General features: G+C 58.6%; 2 protein-coding genes and 1 long non-coding RNA gene across 7 annotated transcripts; 1 reads left to right on the top strand and 2 right to left on the bottom strand.

Moving 5' to 3' along the window:
• Positions 1 to 331: 331 nt before the first annotated feature.
• Positions 332 to 17374, bottom strand: STARD3 (StAR related lipid transfer domain containing 3). 3 transcript variants are annotated; one of them, XM_085211248.1, is made up of 16 exons: positions 17243 to 17374; positions 13891 to 14170; positions 11202 to 11279; positions 10867 to 10944; positions 10723 to 10776; positions 10502 to 10619; positions 9289 to 9387; positions 8590 to 8645; positions 7828 to 7920; positions 6518 to 6580; positions 5424 to 5519; positions 4829 to 4908; positions 4362 to 4466; positions 3181 to 3252; positions 2974 to 3067; positions 332 to 1144 (listed from the first exon to the last, which is right to left on the bottom strand). In XM_085211248.1, exons 2-16 carry the CDS (start codon positions 14104 to 14106, stop codon positions 1040 to 1042), a joined length of 1407 nt encoding a protein of 468 aa, XP_085067374.1. In that variant the 5' UTR covers positions 14107 to 14170; positions 17243 to 17374; the 3' UTR covers positions 332 to 1039. The 3 variants fall into 3 exon arrangements, with proteins under 3 accessions (XP_085067374.1, XP_085067375.1, XP_085067377.1); XM_085211249.1 differs by lacking the exon at positions 17243 to 17374 and adding an exon at positions 14304 to 14888; XM_085211251.1 differs by lacking the exon at positions 3181 to 3252.
• Positions 1143 to 5521, top strand: LOC146542598 (uncharacterized). The gene is made up of 2 exons (XR_014880104.1): positions 1143 to 2673; positions 2770 to 5521. It is a non-coding gene; the product is annotated as an uncharacterized LOC146542598 (long non-coding RNA).
• A 152-nt stretch (positions 17375 to 17526) lies between the features above and the next one.
• Positions 17527 to 22042, bottom strand: PPP1R1B (protein phosphatase 1 regulatory inhibitor subunit 1B). 3 transcript variants are annotated; one of them, XM_085211256.1, is made up of 8 exons: positions 21108 to 22042; positions 20297 to 20356; positions 19854 to 19883; positions 19190 to 19265; positions 18808 to 18936; positions 18523 to 18588; positions 17947 to 18087; positions 17527 to 17874 (listed from the first exon to the last, which is right to left on the bottom strand). In XM_085211256.1, exons 1-8 carry the CDS (start codon positions 21186 to 21188, stop codon positions 17795 to 17797), a joined length of 663 nt encoding a protein of 220 aa, XP_085067382.1. In that variant the 5' UTR covers positions 21189 to 22042; the 3' UTR covers positions 17527 to 17794. The 3 variants fall into 3 exon arrangements, with proteins under 3 accessions (XP_085067382.1, XP_010722918.2, XP_085067381.1); XM_010724616.4 differs by having other exon boundaries at positions 19854 to 19876; positions 20296 to 20356; positions 21108 to 22038; XM_085211255.1 differs by lacking the exons at positions 19854 to 19883; positions 21108 to 22042 and adding an exon at positions 20526 to 20738 and having other exon boundaries at positions 20296 to 20356.
• Positions 22043 to 23165: the final 1123 nt, after the last annotated feature.

Below are 23165 nucleotides of genomic sequence, written 5' to 3'. Positions count from 1 at the left end.
GCAGGGTGCCAGCGGGCACAGCTCAGAGGGCCGGGCCCTGGGGACAGGCTGGGGGGGGGCACTGCTCTGCAGCCCCCTCCCCTTCTGTGGAACAGAGGTGCCACTGGGACTCCTGGGCAGAACTGGAGGCCTTTGGGACACGCAGCCAGATCCTGTGTGGGGGACGGAAGGATGCTTCGTGCCCCTGCAGAGCAGGGGACGGTGACCCCCGTGGCCAGTGGGCCTGCAGGAGCCCTGGGCACATTCCTTTTGCCTGCCCCCCCCCTCCAGGCAGGCGCTCCTCCCGCTTTTATTCGATCGAGTTACAAAGGGCACGAGGAAAGCAGCGGGCTGCAAATAGTGCAAGGCTCTTTATTTTGACAGATGCCAGCCGGAGGTGCCCCCCAGTACCAACAGGGGCATCGGGACAGGCACTGGCAGAGGGGCAGAGACCCCAGGTCCAGCCCCTGGGGGGTTCCACGGGCACTCCCCCCACCTACGCTGCCGCTGTGGGCGCCCACGCATGGGCAGCTCCACGCTGCTTCCCGTGACAGAGCAGAACGTGGCAGCAGTGCAGGTAGCACGAAGCTGTGCTGCCCCCACAGCCCCTGGGGAAGGCGGAAGGCTCTGATCCCACACCCCGCAGGGCTGCACGCTGGGGAGCTAAACGAGCTCAGGAGCATCCCACAGGGTGGGCAGCCGCAGGGGAGTGCCCCGAGGGTCCCCACGCAGGGGAAGGCGCCCACGAGCCACACAGGAGCTGTGCTTTGTCCCCATGTGTGAGTGGCACATGACAGTGGACAGAACTGTGTGCTCACCCTGAGTGGCTTTCTCCTCTGAATCCCTCACCCTCGGCACAGCAGCGTGGGGGTGTCAATAAGCCCCCAGACTCAATGTGGGGGGAGACCAAACACAGGGCAGATCCCAGCCGCAGGGCAGAGCAGGACAGGGGTTTGGCACACACCACACGGCAGCTCCAGGGCTCCGGTTCGGTGGGGAAGGAGAGGAGCAGCCCCCCCTGCCCACCCACATCCAGTCCAGCAGGGGCAGAGCTCGGCGCTCAGGGCTTGCTGCAGAGCTCGCTGATCCGCTGCCGCAGGTGGAAGGCAAACTCAAACATGGTGGCTGCCAGGCTCTGGTGGATGAGGTACCGGGGCAGGCGACCCTGCGAGAAGAGCAGAGGAAACTACATGGGTGAGGGTGGCAGTGCAATGAGCGCAGCAACCCAGAGGAAGGTGGAAAGCCCCTGCAGGAGCCCGGCTCTGGGTGCCCTTAAGGTGAGGGGATGGCCCCCCCTCCAGCTTGGGGCTGCACACCGCAGCGGGGAGCTGCTGCTCTCAGGGAGTTGGATCTGGGGGAGGAACTGAACCACGTTTTGATTTCCCTAAAAAGCCCTGCACGACTCAACCCGCACTCCATTATCTCGTAAGAAAATCAGCCCAGGCTCTGCGGGGGAAGGCAGCAGCACTGGGCTGGAAGGGGGGCAGGTGCTGAAGTGCAGAGAGGGAGGAGGGGGCCACGTCCCCCTGCCCAGGGTGCAGGAGAAACCCCACGGATGCGGGGAAGGGCTCCCACAGCCCCCCACTGCGGGGCTTTTCCCCAAAGCAGGTTTTCCCTCCGCCCTTCGGGGCTGGGACAGCACCCAGCTGTGGGTCCGGGGGCCATTTTTGGGCACCTGTCCAAATTGAGCTGTGAGGCAAAGTGCCAGCACAGACACAAACACACACACACACGTGTGCAACCCTTGCCCTTCGCTCGAGGAAGGGATGAGCCATGAGCTATAAATACGCCGTCAGGGCCAAAGGAAATACCAAGACAGCACCGACGAGGGGTCTGAGCAGCAGCAGAGCCCTTCAGGAAGATGGTGGAAGCATTATTAATAGCTTGGCTGCTCTGGCATTTCTTCCAGCAGCAGCAGCAGCAGAGCACTCCACGTCCTGGGAAGCACAGAGCGGGGACCTCCCCTTTCCCAGCTCGGCTGTGCAAGATGGAGTCGGTTTCCCTCCAGCCCAGCTCACTACAGAGGGAAGGAGGAGGTGGAGGAGACATCTGCACGAAGGAAAAGCACCTCCAGCACCAACCCTGCGCCAAGCAGAGCCAGGGGCAGCGGGGCCGGGCACAGCCGTGCCACGTCCCAGCCAAGGAGCTGCCAAGAGGATCGCTTCCATGAAGCCTTTTCAGAGCCCAATCCAAGACGCACAGTAGCTGAGCCGCTCCGTGGGAGGGAAGGGCTGTGGGAGGGGAGGGGGCCGCACAGCGTCGCAGCGCAGCGCTGATGAATGGAGCCTTTGTGCTCAGTGCTGCAGCGCCGTTTCCACACCAACCTTGGCGCGATTCAGCGCAGGAAGAAAACAGGGCAGTGCTCCCCCCCCCCCCGGCTCCCTGCCCGCTGCCTTTGTCCCGGCCACCAGCAAGGACTCTGCATGCAGCTCCACAAATAGCTCCGGATTTGGGTCACGGCGCGGGGCTGAAGCGCTGCTCTCCGCGTGCGGCCGCAGCCCCGCAGCTCCACGGGTGTCTGTGTTTGTGCCGAGGTGGCTGGGAGCAAGTGATTCATCCCTGCAGTAGGTTCCTGGGAGCAGCACGCAGCCAGGCAACGCTTCCGTGTCCAACTAATGTTGGTCTCCAAAGAGGATGAAAGCACCTCTTCCCAATCCCGCACAGAGGTGAAGCCCCGTAACCAAGATCTGTCAGGTAAGGAATGACAGATCCCAGATCTACACTGGGGAAACTTCAGGGGGAAAGAGGGAGATTTTCAGGTGGTGATCAGGTTCTGTCTACAAAACTCAGGTCCCACTACTGCAGCCTCCAAGAGCAGCCCAGAGCCGTGCCCAGGGGAGGCTTGCAGCAGGACAGCAGCCCCTGCACGGCCCAGTTGGAAGCACAGGGCAGGTCCTCAGCGCCCGTCCTGCCACGCGCAGAGCTCTAGAAGCACACTGATGAGCTCTGCTGGGGTTGGGACACAGCCATGACACTCACACGTCAGCGCTTTACCTTCAGGTCCGTGTTTAGAATCCAGATAAAAGTGCAGACCCGGGGGTTGCTGGGGCACTTCAATACGATGAATCCTCCAGGTCCGTTCTCACCCCTTCAGGGAAACAACAGCACCAAATCAACCTGGGAAGGCCGTGGAGCCACTCCCCAGTGCCCTGTTTGCACTGCACTGACCCCACATTGGCTCCTGCAGCCACAGCCCCTCACTTGACTGTGAGGACAGCAGCCCAGCAGGGCACAAGCAGATGCTCAGAGCGTCCAGGAAGGAATCTGGCTTGACTATGGGCACATGAGCAAACACGATTTGCCTAGCAGGTTTCCCACAGGGGCAATGCTGGGGCTGCCATGGACTGCCTCTGGACCTCTGGCCTGGCCGACACTGGCACTGCACTGCTGGGAGGCTGCAGAGGCACAGCACTGCAGAAATGGTTGCAAACAAGTGGGTCCCTGAGAAGGACCCAGGGAGACCAACGGTCAGTCGGAGCTCAGCACACACCGCCGTGTCTCTGCAGCCTTCCTCACACCATCTGAGCGTCTCAGAGACGAGAGCTGCGTTTGCACACACAGCCCAAATACAGATTTCCCTTCCCTGCTCAGGAACACGCACTATTTTTGCTGCATACATTTGTTAACAGATTTTTCTGGGCCCCGAAGTCCCCAGCTCTTAAATAGACTGAGGCAGCTCTAACGTCTCCGAGTTAAAATGTCAATTACTTTAACCAGATTATTAGGAAAAACAAAGTCAGTGCGTGAAGTGGCACAGCTGGGCCCCAGGCAGCAGCACAGGCAGTAACAAGGAACCTTGTGTGATGAGACCAGCCCTGCTGAGATCCATCAGCAGCTGAGTGAAACCAGCCCTGTGGAAAGGGAGAGGCTGGGACCCCACTGGTGCTCTGGAAGCTGTCCCACCCCAATGCAGCTCACTTCACCCCCACGAACGTCCCTTGGTGCCTGCAGACTTTAAAGTCAATAAGTGAGTGGCTTACGGGAAGCAAAAGGCATCCGAGAGGCTCACAGAAAGACGTGGGCAGCTGCTCACTGCCCCTCCGAAATGGCAGCTGGCCCTGTTTGGGAATTGGCTGCTACACAAACAGGATGCAGAAGGGGTTGGGGTTTGGGCTGTTACTGTCGGCACCTCCGCTCCCCAGAGCAGAGCTGGGAAACGCCCGAGCAGCACTCAACAGCACAGAGCGTTTCTTTAACAAAGGAAGAAGAACAAGGGAAGCAAGGTTTGGTTCCACAAATAGATTAGCTTCCTGCAAACGGTGCCAGAAAGACAGCAGGGTTCTCATTTCAGTGGCTCTCTGCCCTAAGCTTAAGCAAAGCGCGTGTCAGATATTAGCTTAAAAAAAAAATAAATAAATAAAATAACAGAATCTGCCTCTTACCTGACATACTTGGAGAGTGGAGGCTTCAGGCTGTGCGTGGTCGACATCCCTGAGGAAACGTACCTGTCTCTTCTTCTCTCGATCCGCCGCACGTTCACAAAATCCCTGAGCAAAGAAAGGGCAACGACAGCTTTGAAACGTGCGTGAGACTTTGAAGGAGCAGATCACATGCCTGGGGCTGCTGGGAAAGGCTGTGGCAGAGGTATGTCAACATACGGACAAAAGACAGGCAGCACGGTTAACAGGGAGACAGAGGGAGCGACTGGGACAGATTCTGAGCTATGAGACTCCTGCCAGAGGTGTCTGTAAGGCACCTGAGGGGCTCCCTGCCTTAGGGATGTCACCCAGCCCTGCCGGGTGGATGCTGGGCACATCACCTGCCGGCTCTCACTGCGGTCAGAAGCTTCTCTCTGTGTTTTATAGGACGGTGTTCAGAGGCTCAGTACAAAACAGTGAAAGAAACTGACCTGGGGGAAATGACACCGCCTGCAGCCCCAGCTGCCACGTCGTATGAAACGATCGTGTTGTCTTCAACCCGCTGCAGGATCTGGGAGAAAGGAAAGAAAACTCTTCAGCCTGCGCCTGCAGGTGCCAACAGCTGGGCACCGCAGCCCCTCACAGCTGGGAGCACGCAGAGCAGCTTCAGCAGCTGATCTGGGGGGTGGGGGCAGGGGATGAGCTCTGTGGCAGCACACACACACAGGTCTGTCTGCTGGCCCAGGGCCGCCCCTCCTTTCTGGGGGGAGCACAGGCGTTCCCGTCGGATCCCCGCCACGCCGGCAGCTCCAAACGGCACCAAGCAGAAGCAGGCTTGGCTCAGGCACCGGCCCAGCTCCCTGCCCACCTCGTGGGCTTTTGGATGGGCACAGCCACGCAGCTGGCCGCCGCAGAGCATTCGGATCGTACGGATGAGCGGCGGAGATTTAACGCCTCGGTGACTCTGATCCAGCTCAGCTCCAGTAGGGCCTGGGCACCGCTGACAGCCGGTGCTGGGCTGGGAAGCTGCAGCTCTCCGCTTCAAGGAGCTCCTGTGATTAAGCCATCTTTGTCCGGCACGCTCACCTGGCAAGCTGCCACCGTTCTGTTCCACAGGATCATCTTCTCGGGCTGGAGAATAACCTCCTGGTAAACCGTTTCAGCAGAGCACTGCAGGAAAGCCTGAGGACAGAGACAGAGCAGTCAGCCAGTCCCTCGCTCCACTTGGGTACGATTATTTTTTCTAAGGAACGCAGAGCAGAGCAGAAAGAACAACTGGGAGGAAGCAGGAGGAGAGCGGTGAGGCCGCAAAGCCAACGCTGTTCCCCACTGCCAAAGAGGGAGAAGGGCACGCAGGGATCAGAAGTGGGGATCAGCAGTCACTGAGCTGCTGCCTGCTGGGAAGGGGGACAAGCATCCATCTGCACCATGGCCACACCGACAGAGTGATCTCAGGCCCCTCTGCCCTCACCCCACCTTCTCAGCAATGCTGCTGCATGTGCAATTGCTTTGGAAAGTCACCAAAAAGATTCCCAGAACTCCAGCACAGCTAACATTCATTTCTCCACGTCCCCGTGGGACTGGGGATCTTCGGAAGCAAACGGTTAATGCAGCAGAGCAGGACCATCCAGCTCTGCCTCACCAACACAGAACTGCTCCTCCAGCAGCTCTGCCAGCGAGGCAGCATATGCACTGGAACAAAGAAAAGCCACCGCAGCACCAATGCTTCATTAAAGCATGGTTTACAGCCAAGTCACTCCAGCGAGAGGGCACTGAGCATGGCACTTCCGAGCAGCTCTTCTCAATGCCAGGCAGCAGCAGACGCACGCTCAGCCCTGGTCTTGCTGGCAATTAGTTGCAATTAGCCTCCTTGGTCAGATTAGTCCTAGATGCTGGGGTTGGAAGCGAGTCTTGCAGTCACCTGCTCCCACTTCCACCAGCAAAGACTGGGGCCCAGCATATTTGGAGGGGAGTTTGTCTGCCAGCCAAGGGGTTTTCCTGGAGAGATTCCCTACAGCGTGCAGAGCAGTTCATCTGTCTCAAGCAAAGAGAGTGCTCTGCAGGCTGACCTGTGCTGCCAGGGCCAGGAGAGAGAGTGAAAGCCGAGCCGCGGCTCCAAGCAGAGCAGTGATTTTGTATGCATCACACAGGCTAAGGAAGCAAAACAGGAAGGCTCTTACCTTTAAAATAAAGGTCTTGCCATGGAAAGGTATTTCAAAAGTGTAAACAACATCACCAAAGTCCTGTGCAAGAAACAAGAAAGTTTCATTTATGCTGCCAAAATAGCATTAACTGCTTCTACCTAAGGTGAAGCCTGATGGTCTCTGGGCATTGCAGGAGGGCTGCAGGAGCTCACCCACTCCAGGACCATCTCACAGGGCCACTCTCGGCCCCAAACTGCTCCTGCTCCCCCACGCCAGGCAGCAAGCCCCAAAACAGGAGCGGCACTGAGCCCATTTCAGATGCCCATGCACAAATTTCCATAAACAAAACAACATCCAGAGAAGCAGCAGTGATGAGACGGGAAAAGAATCCAATCCGTGCCAGCCTGCAAACTCAGTTTCAAGGTCAAATTCTGTTTGTTGCAAGCTACCAGCACCGCTGTATGAGAGGGGCTGGTTTGCCAGCACTGCTGTTGTTACCTACATCTGAGAAGAGACTCCCTGGAGGGGTTAGGGATGGACAGATGATAACCTTTCATCATTAGCCCTGTGTTAAACTCTGATTAGTCTATTTAAATCCATCCCCCTTTGGATAAAGAAAACAATCTGCCCAGCTAGTTTGGCATCAAACAATGGATCACTTGACAGGGGAATTTTAAATACCAGATGAGACTGCAGTTTGCAGGACTCTCACCTCAACTGCATTGCAAGCCCACAAGTAGAAAACAAGGTTGATTTTAGGGGGGGACAAAGGCACTAGCACTTTCACACCACTCTACAGAGATAGAAAGGAGCCTTTGCTACCCCAGAAAACCTTGCTGTAGCTTGAGGAAAAACGCATGTCAGAGCTCCCTGATACACATTCCACTGTCCACAGTGTCCCTGTCCTGAGGAAGGGGACTACTCACAGCTTTGGGGGTGGGCAGCACGAGCTGCCCGTGCCCCACACACTCCTGCTCCAAAACTGGTTGTAGCCCAACGAGCCAGAGCCTCCCCAGACCTGCTATGTTTCTAAAAGCACGATGCTCTGCAGCCCTCACACCCACCAAAGGTGAGCTGCCCACCCCTGCCCGCCTGCCGTTGAGAGGGAGGAGTGATGGGCTCTCTCTCGTCAAATGGGAAGGCAATTAAACGTCTAATTAAATAAGAGGGGATTTTACATTTAACTGAGCTGGAATGGATTCCTAATTCAATCAGGTAATTGTAACGCTTGTTAATTTTTCATGTTGCAAGGAGGTTTCAAAAGCCTCGTTTGTCCTCCAGTTTTTGCTAAGCCATCCGTGCTTTTTGCCAGCACAGCCCAGCAGTGGGGTGTGGGGGACACTTGCATTGTTTTTCTCAAACTTCCAGTTCTCCTCCTGGGCAAGGATTTGGTCCACAACTTCCATAGCTTCTTTGCCTTGTCGGACATATTCTTTCTCCTAGGAGAGAAGGGAACATCTCACTAGCAGGGGTTGCAGAAAGCCCCACATGTGTGTGTGCAAGGTTTGCTACCCTGCTCCCAGGGCTGGCAGAGGGAAGCGGGCTACCTCCCATCACCACACCACACCAATCTCTTAAATTCAGGGCACAGAGGCCTCATTTTGGAGCCTGAAGTCACGCTTCCTGCCCTGGCTTGCATCCACACACCAGCTGCGCCCACCAGCAACTCTCTTGCCTTAGCGCAAGGGTTTCCAGCAGGCAAAGGGCTGCGAGGTGCATAGAGCCTCCTTCTGTGAAAGTGCCAGAACTGGAGCTGAACAGCAGCAGAACCGCTTGGAAAGCAGCACAGAGAAGCTTGTGCCCAGCCAGACTTCAGGGAGGTGAGGAACCGCCCCGCTCGCTAGAATTCAGCGAGGATGCTCAAGGCTGAGCCCTTTTGGTACGTGACTACAGGATCAGGGAAGGGGGCAGAGGCAGAGTCAGAGCCACATCCCTGGGGGACGCTGCAGGGGAGCAGCTGGCTAACGCTGGGTGTCACTCAGAGAACCCCTCGTGCTGCAGCCACGATGCCACCGCTCCCAGGACCGTGGGGCAGGCAGAGCACTTCAGCAAACATCCCCAGACAAAGGGCTGTGACACGAGGGACAGGATTGTCTGTCTCTATTTACCTGAGCTGTCAGCGCCTTCCTTCCCGGACCTTCCTCATCCGACTCGTTGTCCGACCCTTGGGTGAAACGCACAATTAACACACAGGAAACAAAGAGCCCATTTTTACATCTCCCCCTGACCTTCCAACGGATCAAACAATGCTACCAGGGGGTGTGACCCCAGCACAGCTCAGTCCTGCCTCCCCCAGCGCAGAGCTTGCTGCCAGGTGCTGCTCCGCTCCCAGCCAGGCTGTGGGCACTGAATGTGCCCTGGGTGTCAGCAACACCGGGACAACTGCTCTGGCTGATGCCTGCTGGCTGCTGAGCAGGGATGGTCTCACAGCCAGCACAAGGCAGCAGCACTCTGCCAGCTCCGACCCTCACCTGCTCTCAGCGATTCACCCCCATGCCTTCATACTGAGGGCAGCGTTTAACCACAAGCACTTTAATTGCAGCTTAAGAGCATTTAACCCCAAGACCACAAAATGCTCTCATTTCCCACTGAGCCAAAGCCAGGCTGAGCACGATCCTGCTCCTCCACAGCACCGCGGCAGCAGGGCACCAGCATGGGGCAAGGAGAGGTTCTGCAACACCCGTTTTTGGAGGCCTTGCTGCCTGCCTCTGCCAAGAGCTGGACTAATGAGACACAGCTCAGACAGAGGGCAGTAACAGGGGCAAGGAGCTCCCAGAGGAACGTGGGATGGGAGCAGAGCATGTTACCTGCAAAGGACTCCGGCGGGGAGTAGAACTGCCCATCGGAAAGGGCTCCAGGGTACAGCAGGGGCCCCCGGGCAGCTGCAGCCTGGGCTGCCAGGTACCCTGCAAAGCAGAGCAGGTTTCACATGCAAAGTCCTAAACAAGGGAGCTGGAGGCCCCGTCCTCCCGTCCAGACCTCCCCTCTCCAGCCTCCCAGCCACTTTCTGCCAGACACAGCTGCTCTGCCCGCACTGACACCAGCCAGCCCACAAGCTTTTCAGCTCCTATTGCCTCATCTTTTGTTTGAGACATTTTATCTGCATGGAGATCAATGGGCTCTTTTGCCTGTCAAATCCAAAGGCGATTAAGCATCTAATTAAATAAGAGCTTCCCCTGGAAGCAATTTGGAACCCGAGCCTAATCCAATAGAGGCATTAAACACTTGATCATTTTTCATCTTAAAGCCTTCTTGCAAGACCCAAACATCCTCTGGTGTTTTCCAGTCATTCAGTGCATTTCTGATCCAGCCTCATTTGACAAATACTTCTCAGTTTATGTGCCATTTCCCAGTTCTCTTTCGTCAGAGAAGCCTGGGAGAACGACTAAGCCCTCGTGCTGTGAAAGCACTGCTGCTTTACATTACAGCTGCATTACACAGACCGAGCACCCACTCCCTAGAAGGACCCTTGGAAGGGACAGGTGCCCTGCCACACGCAGTCATTTATGAAGCATTAGGTCACAGAGATTCAGTCCCAGTTTAATCTGACCTCAATGACTAGAGACTGTGAAATCTCACACACAGTAACCCATGCTGCAACCCCGTAATAGATCTTTGCATCATTCCTCTCCAAAGGTCTCCAGCCCAGATCTGAAGACAGATCTCACAGTCTGGAGAGTCCCACCATCCGCCTGGCATTTGTCCCACTGTTTCAAAACATTTTCACTGATGTGGAGGTGAGCTCTGTTTCCAATACGTCTGGCTTCAGTATCCAGACACTGGAGAATTTGGCGTGTTTTTCTCTTCTCAATTAAAAGATGCTTTTCATAATCTGGTATATTCTTCCCTTGAAGGGACTCACATACTGTAACAGAATTGAATCAGCCACTTCCCGTCACAGCCAGCCTGGAGATCACTTCTCCATAAATGTCATTTCTGCCAAGGTGCTGCCAAAGCAGCTGAAAGCCCAGGCCTGATGGCCTGCTCTGCTGGCTCCTGCCAGAGGAGCAGAATACTTACATCGTTCCTCTTCTGCTTCCTGAGTGAGGACTTTAAAATCCAGGAACCAAGTCTCTAACCAAGCAATGACAAACGAGACGATGGGAAGTAAGTAGCCGAACGCCCCTTTGGTGAGAAGCTGAGTGGAAAAAAAGCAAAAGTCACAGGGAGTTTACACAAAATGGAAAACAGCAGCCACAAGCAATCACAAAGCAATCCCCTGTGAGCCCACGGGAACCAACCTCGGAGAGGATGACCTTCACGATCAGGAAGGCACTGGATATCAACGTAGTGACCTGGAAAATAAAATCACATATCTCAGATCTCGGCAAACTCTAAGCAGAGAGCTCAAACTGAAAACAGGAAAACAAAAATTGCCTTCTTACCGCTATGACCCACCAGTGGCGCAGCCTTACAACCGCATAGGCCAGCAGCAACACAAAAAATCGGAAGAAAGCCAAGACCTTTCAAAACAAAAAGCCATTGATATAAATGGTGACCTTGTCCCCCTGCCAGGTGCTGGAAGGACGCAGCCCCCCCGGGACCTCATCACCTACAGCCAGGTGGGGTCAGCAGTGCGGCAGGGTGGGCTGCGAGCTGCCCGAGTGCTGGGCCAGGAGCAGCGGGGATGTGGGAGACCCCCAGCTGCCCTCCCCACCAGCCCCACAGCCACGCTGAGCTCCGAGCTATTGCCCCACTGGCAGCAGGCTGGGATACTTACAAAAATGTCAAAGAAAGAGGTCTTAAAATTGTACTCGAAGATTTCATTCTTCAGGTTCTTCTGAATGCCATCCTTGGTCTGAAGAGGAGACAGGAAATGAGAAAGCTATTGAGTGCACTGATAAGAAACTAATGATCAAAAGAACCCGGCCAAGTGGCGTCCAGAGGCTACTGCTGGGTCAGGTTATGCATTAAGCATACAAATGTACAGTGCAGGATCCTCTGCTGGCACAGGACCACAGGAAGATGCAGCAGCACATTTCTGCTTCACACTGAGGGCAGCCAGGACTGCAGCAGCACACCAATACGTTAAACACTTCTACATGGGGCTTCTCACATGGAAAAGCTGCTATTTGGCTCAGCACATCCCGTGGCAGCAGATCACCACCCTAAAGCCCTCTGTCTCTTGCAGCCTAAAGGACAGAACCTCCCACTCTGTGCCCATCGCTTCCACGTGAGATTCTGGAGACAGACTTCAGCTGTACAGGAGGAAGCAGAGGGCAGGTGAAAAGCCCCAGGAAGCACTTCTGGACACCCAAAACATTTGTCCTGTGACATGGCAGGAGAGGGGTCCAAAAGCCACAAACACACAGAAACACAAGGAAAGCCTGAAGAGGCAAAACCAGGATTCTGCAGGATTGTAAGAGGGCGTGGAAAAATCTCAAAGAGCTCTCTTATCTCACCCCTAAAAAATGTGGGGCTTGACAGCCTCGACACCATAAATCCTTTCTCAGGAGCTTGGAATCGCTCTTTATGAGGAAGTGGATGGCTCAGGTAGCTGGAACAAATGCTTCACCTTTAGGCTATTGGTTTGAACACAGCCCAGCTGGCCTGGAAGCTGGTATATGCTGACAGCTGTTTGATGATCTGTGAGAAACAAGTTGGTGGATCTCAGGCCAGTTCTTGGCAGACTGGTGCCCTGGCACCCTCTCGTCAGCCAGCCCAAGGACAGACGAGGCAGCCATTGGGAAGTGGTCCCTTTAGGTCAGGGCTGCTGCTTAACAGTCAGGGAGGGGAGGGGGTGAGCAGTTCTGCACTGCTGCTTTAGATTTGAGGCTGCAGGGTTTGCACCAGACAGCTTCAATGAGCAGCCACCAAACGAATCCTGAACTGAAAGGGACCCGCAGAGCCTCTTCCCAACAGCACTGCTCTGCTGGGAGATGTTAGAAGGGGAACTGAACTCAACTGAGGCTTTGAATTACAATTTTTGGGAGGTGTTTCAGTTTAAATATGAACAGGTAAGAAGAGCTGACTGAGGCACCTCTTTGTCTCTGAGAGCAGCAAGCTCACAGAATGACAGTTTGCAGGAGACAGACATTTAACGAGGGCCAATTTGCTCAGCTTATCTTGCAGCAAAGGAAACCATTTGATAAAAAAAGCATTAGTCACGATATAAACTCATTGCTCTTCATAACTAGGCAAATAAGTCGTCCTAATAGCCTTAAATATGCAGCATCTCAGCTCGGGGCCTAAATATCACCAGTTAGTCACTCATTAATGGCTACCTGCACGACCTACGCTCAGAATTACCCTGACGACCACGCTGCCAGAGCATTTCCCCAGGGCTGCAGGTTGGGATTTGCAGAAAAGCTCTGCTCTGGAGAGCCCAGAGAACCAAGAAGGGAGCAGGAGGCTGGGGGCCGAGGCACCATCGGCATCACAGGAATGCTGCCCCAGAGCTGCCGTGCTTCCACGAGGCTGCGGGGGTCACTGCAGGCTCTTGGCAGAGCGCGGGGTGATGGAGCTGCTGGCCGAGGCAATCCGTTACGTGCAGACACTGCAGGAGATAAGCTGGGCAGAGATAAGAGCCGCTAAGTGAGCGCAGGATCCAGTGCTGATAAACAAAGGCCAGACACCGGAGGGCTGCCTGCAGAAGCAGCGGGGTCTATCTGATCATCTTGCCTTTCCAATCAGGCTGTTCTGTGCGAGGACATCGAGTACCTGCAACCTGAAACTCATTCCCCGCGCGGCCAAACGAGTTGGGACTGGTGGAGGGGAAAAAAAATAAATAAACGTAACCCAGGGAACAACTTTGACCTGACGAGATTGAAGTAAATAAACGAGATTTCCTCGTTCGTTGCAACAGTTGACAGAAAGAGCAAACGCAGCACCCCGTGCTGGCACGAAGCCTCTGCAGAGGGGACCGAAACCGCCGGCTCCTTTGTGGCAGAGCGGCACCTCCAGTTCACAGGAGCAGAGATTAGCAGCAGCACTCCGGGTCCAAAGCTCAAAGCCCTTTTTGTCTGTGCCCTCCAGCTGGGCGGTGCGAGGAAGGTCTGCGCTCCCCTCCTCGCCCTCCGAGGCTTCCAGAACAGGGCACTCAGCAAAGCTGGCAGCTGCTTGGCACACGCAGAGAGCAGCTTCTCTTTAAGAGGGCAGGAGAGAAACTTGGCCAACGGCTCACCCTCCCCATCCCACAGCCACAGATCTCATTACATGACAACACCCAGCACTGCATGCGTGGTGTTAACGACCCTGGGCAGCCACAACGGGGCCGATCACAGGAAATGAACTGGACTTCAGCTAGCACTGATTTCTCAGCCACTGCAAATCAGAGAGCGCTGGGAAGAGCAAACAAAGACTTGGCCTGAGACTTCTGAAACACAGCAATTAACGCAGAGGAAGCCAAATTTACAAAAGCACAACTTAAGAAGGGAAAGACTCCACACCTTTGTTTTTTCCCAACTTACATTCAATTCGATTATCCACAACAAAGAGATGAAGAGCAGATCGAAGGTGACAAAGAGACAGAAGGTCCTCCTCACATCCGAGATGGCTTTCCTCTTCTCTGGAGAGAAGTAGCAGTACGGGGAGAAGCCCTGGCTCTGGGAAAGCGAGGTGCTGATGGACGCAATGGCTGGGAGGCTCCGTTCCAGGTCGTGCTGCAGGTCTGTCGGCTTGCTCATCCTTGGCCCAAGTAACTTGGGGCCTACGTCAGTCAGGGCCACATCTGCAGAGCCACAACATCACCTACGGAGAGACAACACGGGAAGCCTGGGGGAGCAATGCCACAGCCTTACGCCCGGGGGTGTCACCCTCCTGTTCTCAGCAGTGCTGTCAGCTGCAGGCAGGCAGGCACAGAAAGGAAACGTGCACATGATACCTTTCCTCCAGGCACACAATCCTGTTACCAGCTCAGCTGGATGCTGTCTGTTTTACACCGTTCCTACTGGAAAAGGCTAACATCATGTCATGGTTTCACAGTTTTCCACTGCTATCCCACATCATGTCACAGAAACCAGGCTGAACCGTGACACGCTGCCTTTTAGGTTAGCACAAAGCACGAGAGAGCTCACTCAGGGTTTGCACCCTGCCCCCTGCCCCAGCACAGGGACCCCCCATCCCTTCTGCCCACTGCAGGGAGACAGAAACTGGTCGCCAACAGCCCCACGGCTCAGCTTTATGGCAGGGATCAGCCACCATTGGCGCAGGTCCTGGCAGTGCTGGGTGCACAGCCACCACGTGAGCGGGTCGGGGTGCCGAGGCTGACGCCTGTTTTCAGGCAGCCGTGCCAGCCATTGTGTGAAAACGTTTCCCTTCCGTCAGCAGTGCACAAGGAGGCTGCTGTGCTAACGAAGCGAGCAGCTGAGCACACGCCTGAGACAAACAGGGAGAAAGGTGCCAAAGCAGGGGGCTGCTGTTCCCGGATTTTCACCCCACTGTGATCCACAGCTACTGCACCAGGATAAACTCATTCTCTCCAAAATACTCACGTTTAGAGATTTTTGGTCTCCAAACAACTGCATTTGTTACTGGATCAGCTGCTGCCTCAGCAGCTCTGCTTCCACTGGAACCCAAGTCAGACCTGTTTTATTACAGCGAGTCTCACTCAAAACCAGGAGGCTGCAGTCAGAGCTGCCCGAGGGAAAAAGCCCCAGGACTGTGCCCAGAACCACAGGAAGAGGCAGCCACCACAAGCTGGGACAATGGCAGGAGCTGCCCCACACTGCTGCAACCACAACCCCGGGTCTGTGTGCAAGCAGCTCCTGAGCTGCAGCCCTTGGGGAGGGAGAGAAGGAAGGAAGGAGGGAGGGAGCTGGGGCTGTCAGGTCCCCACCAGCCGCTCCCTGCGGCCCTGCAGAAGGAGCCGAGGATGTGTCACTTCAGATCAACCACAGCCAGTGCTGCCCTTCGCTGCCACGAGCGAGGGGCCCATCTCAAACTGAGAAAAGTTCCAGACATCTGTGAGTGCTAAATAATAGATCGCCTGATGCGCGGGGCTGCCGCCTTCTCGGTGGCAGAGTGTCACCACTCTCCACTCAAACAGCACTTTGCACTTAGGCAGCCCCGGCAACTTCAGAGCGCTTTAGGCTCACCCTGTGAGATGCTCAGCCCTGCTCCCCACGGTGACAAGGACATCCCTGGCTCTCCTTGGCCTAAAGCCATCGATTATTCAGGCCCAGCTTTCCAGGTGAGAGCTGACGCCTGTCCTGAAGCCAGCACAGAGATCTGGGGAGGAAGCAGTGAGAAGGGTTTTACCTTCAGAGTAAAACAGAGGCACTGTGGAACAGAAACATTGAAAATATCAGAATATTTTCTGCTCAGATGGGGTTGTTCCACCACAGGGCAGAAAGGACAGTGAGCAGAGGCTATGTCTAAATGTGCCTTTTCCCAGGTGCCAGATGAATTACTGAGCGCTCAGTGCCACAATGCACCAGCAACACTGCACTGGGGACCTGCTGGGGTTCCAAAAGCTCTGGAGACACAGTCATGTTCCTTTCCTGGAGAAAAAGCCAAAAGCAACATGGGACCTATCCCTGGAAAGGCTGCAGCAGCCCCCTCACAGCCCGCAGCCTCTCCCTCTTCTACTCCTGCCTTTTAGATTCAAATCACAAGCTTCTCATTAGCACACGTTTGCATGCTAATGACATGTCTTACAGCAAGAAGCCTTTCCATCTTGTGACACCGCTTCTCCTTTCCTCCCGCGCCCCCAACTTCCTATTAATGTGCCTTCTCAGCTCACATGACGACTTCAACAGCTAATTCTCATGTCACCTTTTTTAATAGTGACAGCCTTTGCACCAAACTCTGCACTGACGATGAGATACCTGGAAAGTGCGGGAGGGCTGCTTTAAAGCCACCAGCTGCAGATGTTTCTCCAGCTGCTGACACGTGTCTGAGCTTCCTAAGGGAAGAGATGCACTGACAACAAGTGCCCTTCTGCGAGCTGCCCACACTGCCTGTGCTGTGCTGTCCCTCACCTGGTCAGCCCCACGCTATCCTGTGCAGCCCCAGCCCAGCTGCTCTGCTTGTGAACGGGGTTCTCAAAGCACCGTAAGACCTTGCAGGGCCTGCATCCCCCTGCAGCTGCTCCAGCCCCAGGACCTCCCCTCCTCTGCACATGCAAGCTCAGTGCAGCCTGCATTAGGAATAGCTGGGGGGGCTCCGGCCCCCAAGAGCAGATCAAGATCCCACTCACAATGCAGAAATGAGAAAGCCCACAGGTTTCGCACAAAGAGCAGAAAGAAAACTTCTCCATGGGTCCAGTGAGTGACCTCAGAAGCTGCCGGGTGGCAGTGCGAGATGAGGGGCTGCCCAGCCCAGGCACCACAGGACACGGCGCCGGGCAGTTACCGGTACCACAGGTGCTTCCTGAGGGGCAGAACGGGCAGATCGTGGCCCCGCAGCCCCAAGCTCAAATCACCAGTTTGCGAGCAGAGCTCCCCCAGTCCCGGCCCGACCCTACGGGGATCCCGTGGGATAGGAGCTGAGCTCCCACCGCACCGCCACGGCCAGCTCGCAGCCGGTACCGGGACCTGTGGCGGCCTCGGGATGTCGGTGAAGGCCTCGGGGGGTCTGGCAGCAAAATACTGCGGGGCAGCAGCACCCACCGGGACGGCCCCGCTGCTGCCTCGGGAGGCGGCGCTGCGCAGCACCGCGGAGGCAGGGCACGACCAGGCGGCCCCGGAGACCTAGGAACGGGAGCCCCGCAACCGGCCCGCAGCGAAGGCCCCGGCACCCTGCTCCGTCCCCGAACCCGCTCCCAGGACGGCTCCGCTCCGCCGAGCTCCGGTGCCAACCTCGCCCCGCACCGCCCGGTACCTGCCGACAGCCGACAGCCGCCGCCACCGCTTCCAGGCCCCGCCGGAAGTACTCCCCCAGCGCGAGCCACTTCCGCCCCCCCACCTTTGACTCCGGAAGTAAAACTCCGAGCTGCGCCGGCGCCGATCATGGCGGACTGCGGGGGCGTGGGGAGCGGAGCGGAGCGGAGCCGGGAGGAGAACCGGCACGGGGGGCACGCAGAGCCCGTCGCGGCGCTGCCTCGCTGCTCCCGCCCCCAGCCGCCCCCTCAGCTCCCCGCTGCCCCCCACGCACGGGCACACCGCTCTGTACAGCCGTTTATTGGGGCGCAGCGCGGGCGTTGCTGCATGCGGGGGGCACGGGGCGGGCCCCGGCCGTGGGACCCCAGCCTCACCGCCAGCCCCCACGGTGTGGAAGCGGTGTGGGGCCGCGGTCCCGCCAACCGGGCCGGGAGCCATGCGGGGGCACACGCGAGGCGCAGGCTCCGAGCGGGGCCGGGGGGCGGCGGGGCTGCGGGCGAAGCTGCGGTGATGCGGGGCAGGCCGTGGGGGTCTCGGCCGGGCCGCGGTCCGGCTAGCTGGTGCCCAGCGGGACTGGTGAGCGGCGGCGCTCCGTGCCTGCCAGGCCCGCGTGTTGCCGCTCCTCGCTGTGCTCTGAGGTGACAGCGGAGTCAGGCGGGGGTCCCGCTGCCGTCCAAGGGAGCAGGGATCCCCCACACCCCGTACCGCTGCCGTCCTCCGGCTCCTCCTCGTCGCCTTCACCCCCCTCGGGGTCCTCGGGGTCTTCGGGGATGTCGGACACCGTCAGCGCCTTCAGGTCCTCGCTGCGCTCAGCGATGCCTCCCGCAAAGGACACCTTCTGCCCCCCTGGGGGAAGAGGGAGAGACAGTGGCCAACCATGGGATGGGGCGGCCACTGCGCTGCCAGCAGCCGGGTCGTGGGGATGGCAGCAGTCCTGAATCTCCACAGTGTCCCCATCCCCATGGTGGCCCCATCCCTGTCTCCATTCCCACAAAGTCTCCATCTCCACAGTGTCATCATGCCCACAGGGTTCCCGTTCCTGAGGTGACCCCATCCATCACCTCGTCCTCAGAGTGTTCCCATCACCACAGTGTCCCCAACCTTGCAATTTCCCTGGCCCCATCCCTGTCGACGCCCCATCCCAGCAGTGTCCCCATCCTCAGAGTCCCCATCCATGCAGTGTTACAAACACCAGAGTGGAACCATCCTTGGCCCATTCCCACTCCAGTCTCCCCAGTGTTCTCAACCCCTCTGTTCCCCTCCCTGTGGTGTCCCCATTACCTTTCCTCTTGTGTGCCTTGGTGGCGGGGAAGACGCTCCGCTCGGCTCTGGCCTGGCTCCCCAGGGCTTCTCAGAAGGGCAGAGATGAGCTGGGGCAGAGGAGGCATGCCTCCCCCCCCCAGAGACAACACGGCCAGGGGAACCGGCTGGCATCAGCATGGCTCCAGGACATGGCAGGGGACACTGCAGCCCTGTCCCCCCATGGCAGCTGGCAGCACCCGGTCCCACATCCTGACGTCCCCCAGGCTGCTGCAGCCTTTGTTCCCGTGTCACCATCCCTCTTACCAGACTCGAGGGCGCTGTCTGGGTCGCAGGCACGGGTCAGCTCGGGGTCCCCGTCATCGGGCTCTCCATCAGAGCTGTCCCCTCCAGCCAGGCCACTCTCCAGGTGGGACTGCACGATGCGCTGCACCGCTGCGGGGCACCGGCATCAGTCCCTGCTCTGGCACCGGGAGCACTGGGAAGCACTGGGAAGCACTGGGAAGTACTGGGAGAGGCACAGGGGTGTGGTGTGCCCAGGTCCCCCAGCCCACTGCTCTGCACCCACCCCATATGCCCTCCTTCCCTCAGTTTCCCCATCCAGATATCAGCAACTTGGGGGCTCAGCCAGCTCCTGGAGCTGCCCCAAAAAGTCCCCTGGGGAGGACCTGGCCTTTGGGGACGGTACCTTTGAGCGAGGGTGGTGTGTAGGCACACGGGTTGGTCCTCTTTGGTTTCAGCAGACAGCCCTCGCCGGAGGCTCGCTGCAGGACAGAGCAACCAGACAGCATTGGGGACAGGGACACGGCCACTCCCGCATCGGGGACATCTGTGACCCCGCAAGGACTAGGTGTCACGATGGGGATCTTACTGTGGGGATCTAGGGATGAGCCCCCCGGGACCGTGGCACTTTGGTGAGGGTCCCACAATGGGGACTGTGGGATGAGACCCCTGAGATTGGGACTCTTTAAGAACACACTGCAACAGGGACCTGATGTTGAGCCCCCATAGTGAGAACTCTGGAACAGAGACCCCCAGTGTAGCGTCCCTGTGATGGCAACACTGCACTACAGACCGAGGGGTCGGTGGTGAGGACCTGAGCTCCACGAGGTCCCAGTGTCACAGCCTGACCCCAGGCCCCGTTCTCATGTCCCCGTCCCCGCGGTGCTGTGTGTCCGTCCCCAGGGCCAGGAGAAGGCAGGGAAGCGATAAGCACTGGGACGGGGCAGGGCGGCAGCACCACGATAACACCGTGGTGACTGTGCTGCGGGGTGGGGGGGGGGCTGTGCCGGGGGGGCTCAGGGGTGGGCTGGGGGCTGTTGTAGGGACAGAGGTGCACGGAACCCACTCACCTGGTAGGGCAGGGACTCGTCCTCTACATCCGCAGCGCCAGGAGAGAATGGGTGGGTAGGACGGGTGCTGGAGCTGCAGCCCCTGCCCTGTCCCTGCCGCCCCATCCCGTGTGTGACCCCCAGCTGCCCTCCCTGCCACCGTGTCTCATCCCTGACATCCCATAGCAGATGTGGCACCACATCCCATCCTTGCCACTGAGGTCCCATCCCTGCCATCGTGTCCCATTCCTGCCACAACACCCATACACAGACACCTGTCCCACCTCCACCCCCACGTCCCATTCCTGCCACTCCATCCCACCTGTGGCACCTTGTCACACTCCAGCTGCTTTGTCCCATCCCTGCCCGCACCTCCCATCCCTGCAGCAGCTGCTTCTGCCCCCAGAGCCACCCGATGTCCCCTCCCGTCCCCAGCCTGGTGCCAGTCCGTGTCCTGGCTCACCTGGGGATGAGTGCTCGGAGAGCTGGAACAGCATGGCAGGCGTGGGCCTCCGCCGGCGGATCTGAGGCACAGCAGTGTCACTCGGTCCCCTGTCCCCTACCCAGTGCCCCAGGGCCGAGCCCCATTGTGTCCCCATCCCGTGGGGTGCTCAGTAGCACAGGGCAGGGACAGGTGCAGTGCCCCACGGAGGGGCCGTGTCCCCATCTCAGGGTCCCTATGCTGTCCCCTACCTCCCCCAGCCCCTCACAGCCCCCAACTCCACACAGTTGTGGGTCCAGGGTGCACAGGAGCCATGTCCTGGGGGTGTTCCCTCAGCTGGGCACAGCCTGCACAGTCCCTTGTCTTGTCCCATCCCGTTCTTGTCCATTCCTGGCTGCTCTGTCCCAGCCGTTCCCTTCTGTCCCATTCCTGTCCTGCCCTATCCCCACACACAACTCCTGCACAAAACTGCCGCTGGCGCAGGACCTCGGAACACGTTGTCCTGTCCCCGTGTCTCCCTGTCCCATCCCACTCCCTACCCTGTCCCTTCCTCTCTGTACCCCCATCCCATCCCCTCCCTCTTGTCTCCTCCATCCCTCATAGGATCCCCCCAGTCCTCCTCGTCCCTCTCTCCCTGTCCCATTCCTTCCCTCCTGCCCCACGCTGTCCCCATCCTGTCCCCCCGCACAGCTCTCCTCCACCTCGGGGCACCCATGGGACACCGCTGGCACTCTCACCACCCGCACCCCACGGTCCCTCGCTACCCGGGGTCAGCAGGAACACGGTGCCGTGCTGCGAACCCCACCGTGACCCCGCTGTCACCCTGCGCTCACCATCTCCACGGCGCGGGGGTCCAGCTGGCTGGGGGGTGCCGGCACTGAGAATTGGATCTTTTTGCGGTCCTTGGGGTCCATGGCTGCAGGGTCTGTGCTGTTGCCCGGTGCCGCACGGAGTTTGGCAGCGCCCGGGCTGAGCACGGTGAGGACTGAGCGGCGGGAGGTGGGGAAGGCAGAGCCGCGAGGAGGAGGAGGAGGAGGAGGAAGGAGAGGGAGGGAGGACACGGCTCCTACCAGCGCGCTGCATTATTCATCCCCCGGGCAGGGGGGCTGAGGCCATGGATAATGAGCCCTCGGGGAGCCCGGGAGGGGGGCTCGAGCCTGCCGGGCCCCTTAACCCGTTCCCCACCGGGGGGGGCATGTGGAACAGGACAGGGCTGTGTGTGGCCGTGGGCATCCGAGTGACTGGAGCTTCAGTTTCTCTGCAAACTGGAGGGCAGTGTGGGCAGCCTGGCTGGGTGGGATACTGTGGGGCACAGCTTTGGGGGCTGCCCCATTGCACAGGGACTCCTACTATGGGGCAAGATCTGCCTGGGGGACATGACCAGCCACGGGGACATCTGTGGGGATGGATGCCGTGGGCACATCAGGACACAGCATTCTGAAATGTCCCATTGCCTGTGTGCTCAGGGTCCCCACCACCATAAGCCGGGGACCAGGGATGTCACGGAACCAGAACACCGTGCTGTCACACCTCTGGATCGCTGTGGTTTTCCCCATGGAAAATTCCCCCAAACCCAAACTCCTCTCCTGGAAGAACAGAAGACTCAAAGCCACCTATCTCCAGTTCCTCCGCTCATAAAATCCAGGTGACTTTGGTCGGGGCACGGGATCGGGGACGCACCCACCCCTGGCACAGCTCCAGCCCCCAGCCACGTCCCCGCCGTTCCCGTGCTCGGTGCACGATGCCACATGAGCTGCACTGCGCTCCCAGCCCCGTGTGGAAACGGCCGGTGCCTGCTGGATGTCACACACGGGACAGAGGGGCTGGGCGGTGCCGGGAGCGTGGAGGAAACCGGAGCAAGGAAGGGGGGTGTCGGGCTCTGCCTTCTTATCTCCCGGTGTTCCAACGGCCACGAGTGGCTGCAGGCCAGGAGCTGTGGCTCCAGCAAGATATTTACCCCCGTGGCACAGTGCCATGGAACAGCCGCCCGGCACCGCACGGCACAGCACGGCCCCGTGTGCACCCACGTGCGGCCTGGTGCAAGTGCAGCCATGGGCTGCCGACGTGGGCGCAGCCCCGGGGAGGTGCTGCGGGGTGGGGGGGGGTGAAGCCAGGATCCCTTGGCTCCCCCGTGCCAAGCCCTGAGCATCCTCCCTGTCCCCATCCTGCTCCCCGTGTGGGACCCGTGGTTGTTATGGCAACAGGTTCCCGGGCTCCTTCCCGCTGCCGTTCCCTCTCCTCCCGCGCACGAAGGCGCAGTGTGAGGGGGTGGCCGGGTCCCCTCCCCGCTCTGCAGCAGTGTGAGCACCCACGGCCCCAATAACAGCTCTGGGAGCAGCCCCCACCTGTGCCCATTCTGTCCCTGTGGGCACAGCCGGGATGGGTACCGGGACACGGCGACGGGGTTGGGACGTGGTGCTGCAGCCACTGCCCCACTGCATGCTTCTATGTACACCCATAGTGCAAAGTGGCGATGGTGTGGACCTGTTCTTTGTGGGGTCAGGGTTGGCTGAGCCCTGCAGCTCCCTGGGCTGCTCTGGAGCTGTGCCATGCCGTGCCGTGCCGTGCCGTGCCGTGGGGGCTGCAGCTCCGTGCAGCAGCGAATCCTCCTGCAGAGAAAGTAAAAATAGCAGCAGGGTGCGGGAGGCAGCGCTCACCCCCCACCTGGCAGCACTGGGAGGAATGGGAGCTTCGGTGCCACTATGGGGACGGGGTGGCCACAGGGACGGGCATTGCGGGATGGGGAGCTGTGGGGATGGGGTGTGGTGGGATCCTATGGGGGAATGGGGTGCTGCAGGGACAGGGGTGGGAGAGGTGCAGTGTTGTGGGGATGGGGATGCATAGGGCTGGAATACGGTGCGGACGCAGCATCCTGGGGACAGGGAATCGTG

The sequence above is a fragment of the Meleagris gallopavo genome, chromosome 29 (genome assembly GCF_905368555.1).
Source record: "Meleagris gallopavo chromosome 29, MGAL_WU_HG_1.1, whole genome shotgun sequence".
Classification (NCBI taxonomy): Eukaryota; Metazoa; Chordata; class Aves; order Galliformes; family Phasianidae; genus Meleagris; species Meleagris gallopavo.
The sequence above is the reverse complement of the archived record's forward strand: the minus strand, read 5'-3'. Positions and strand labels throughout refer to the sequence as shown.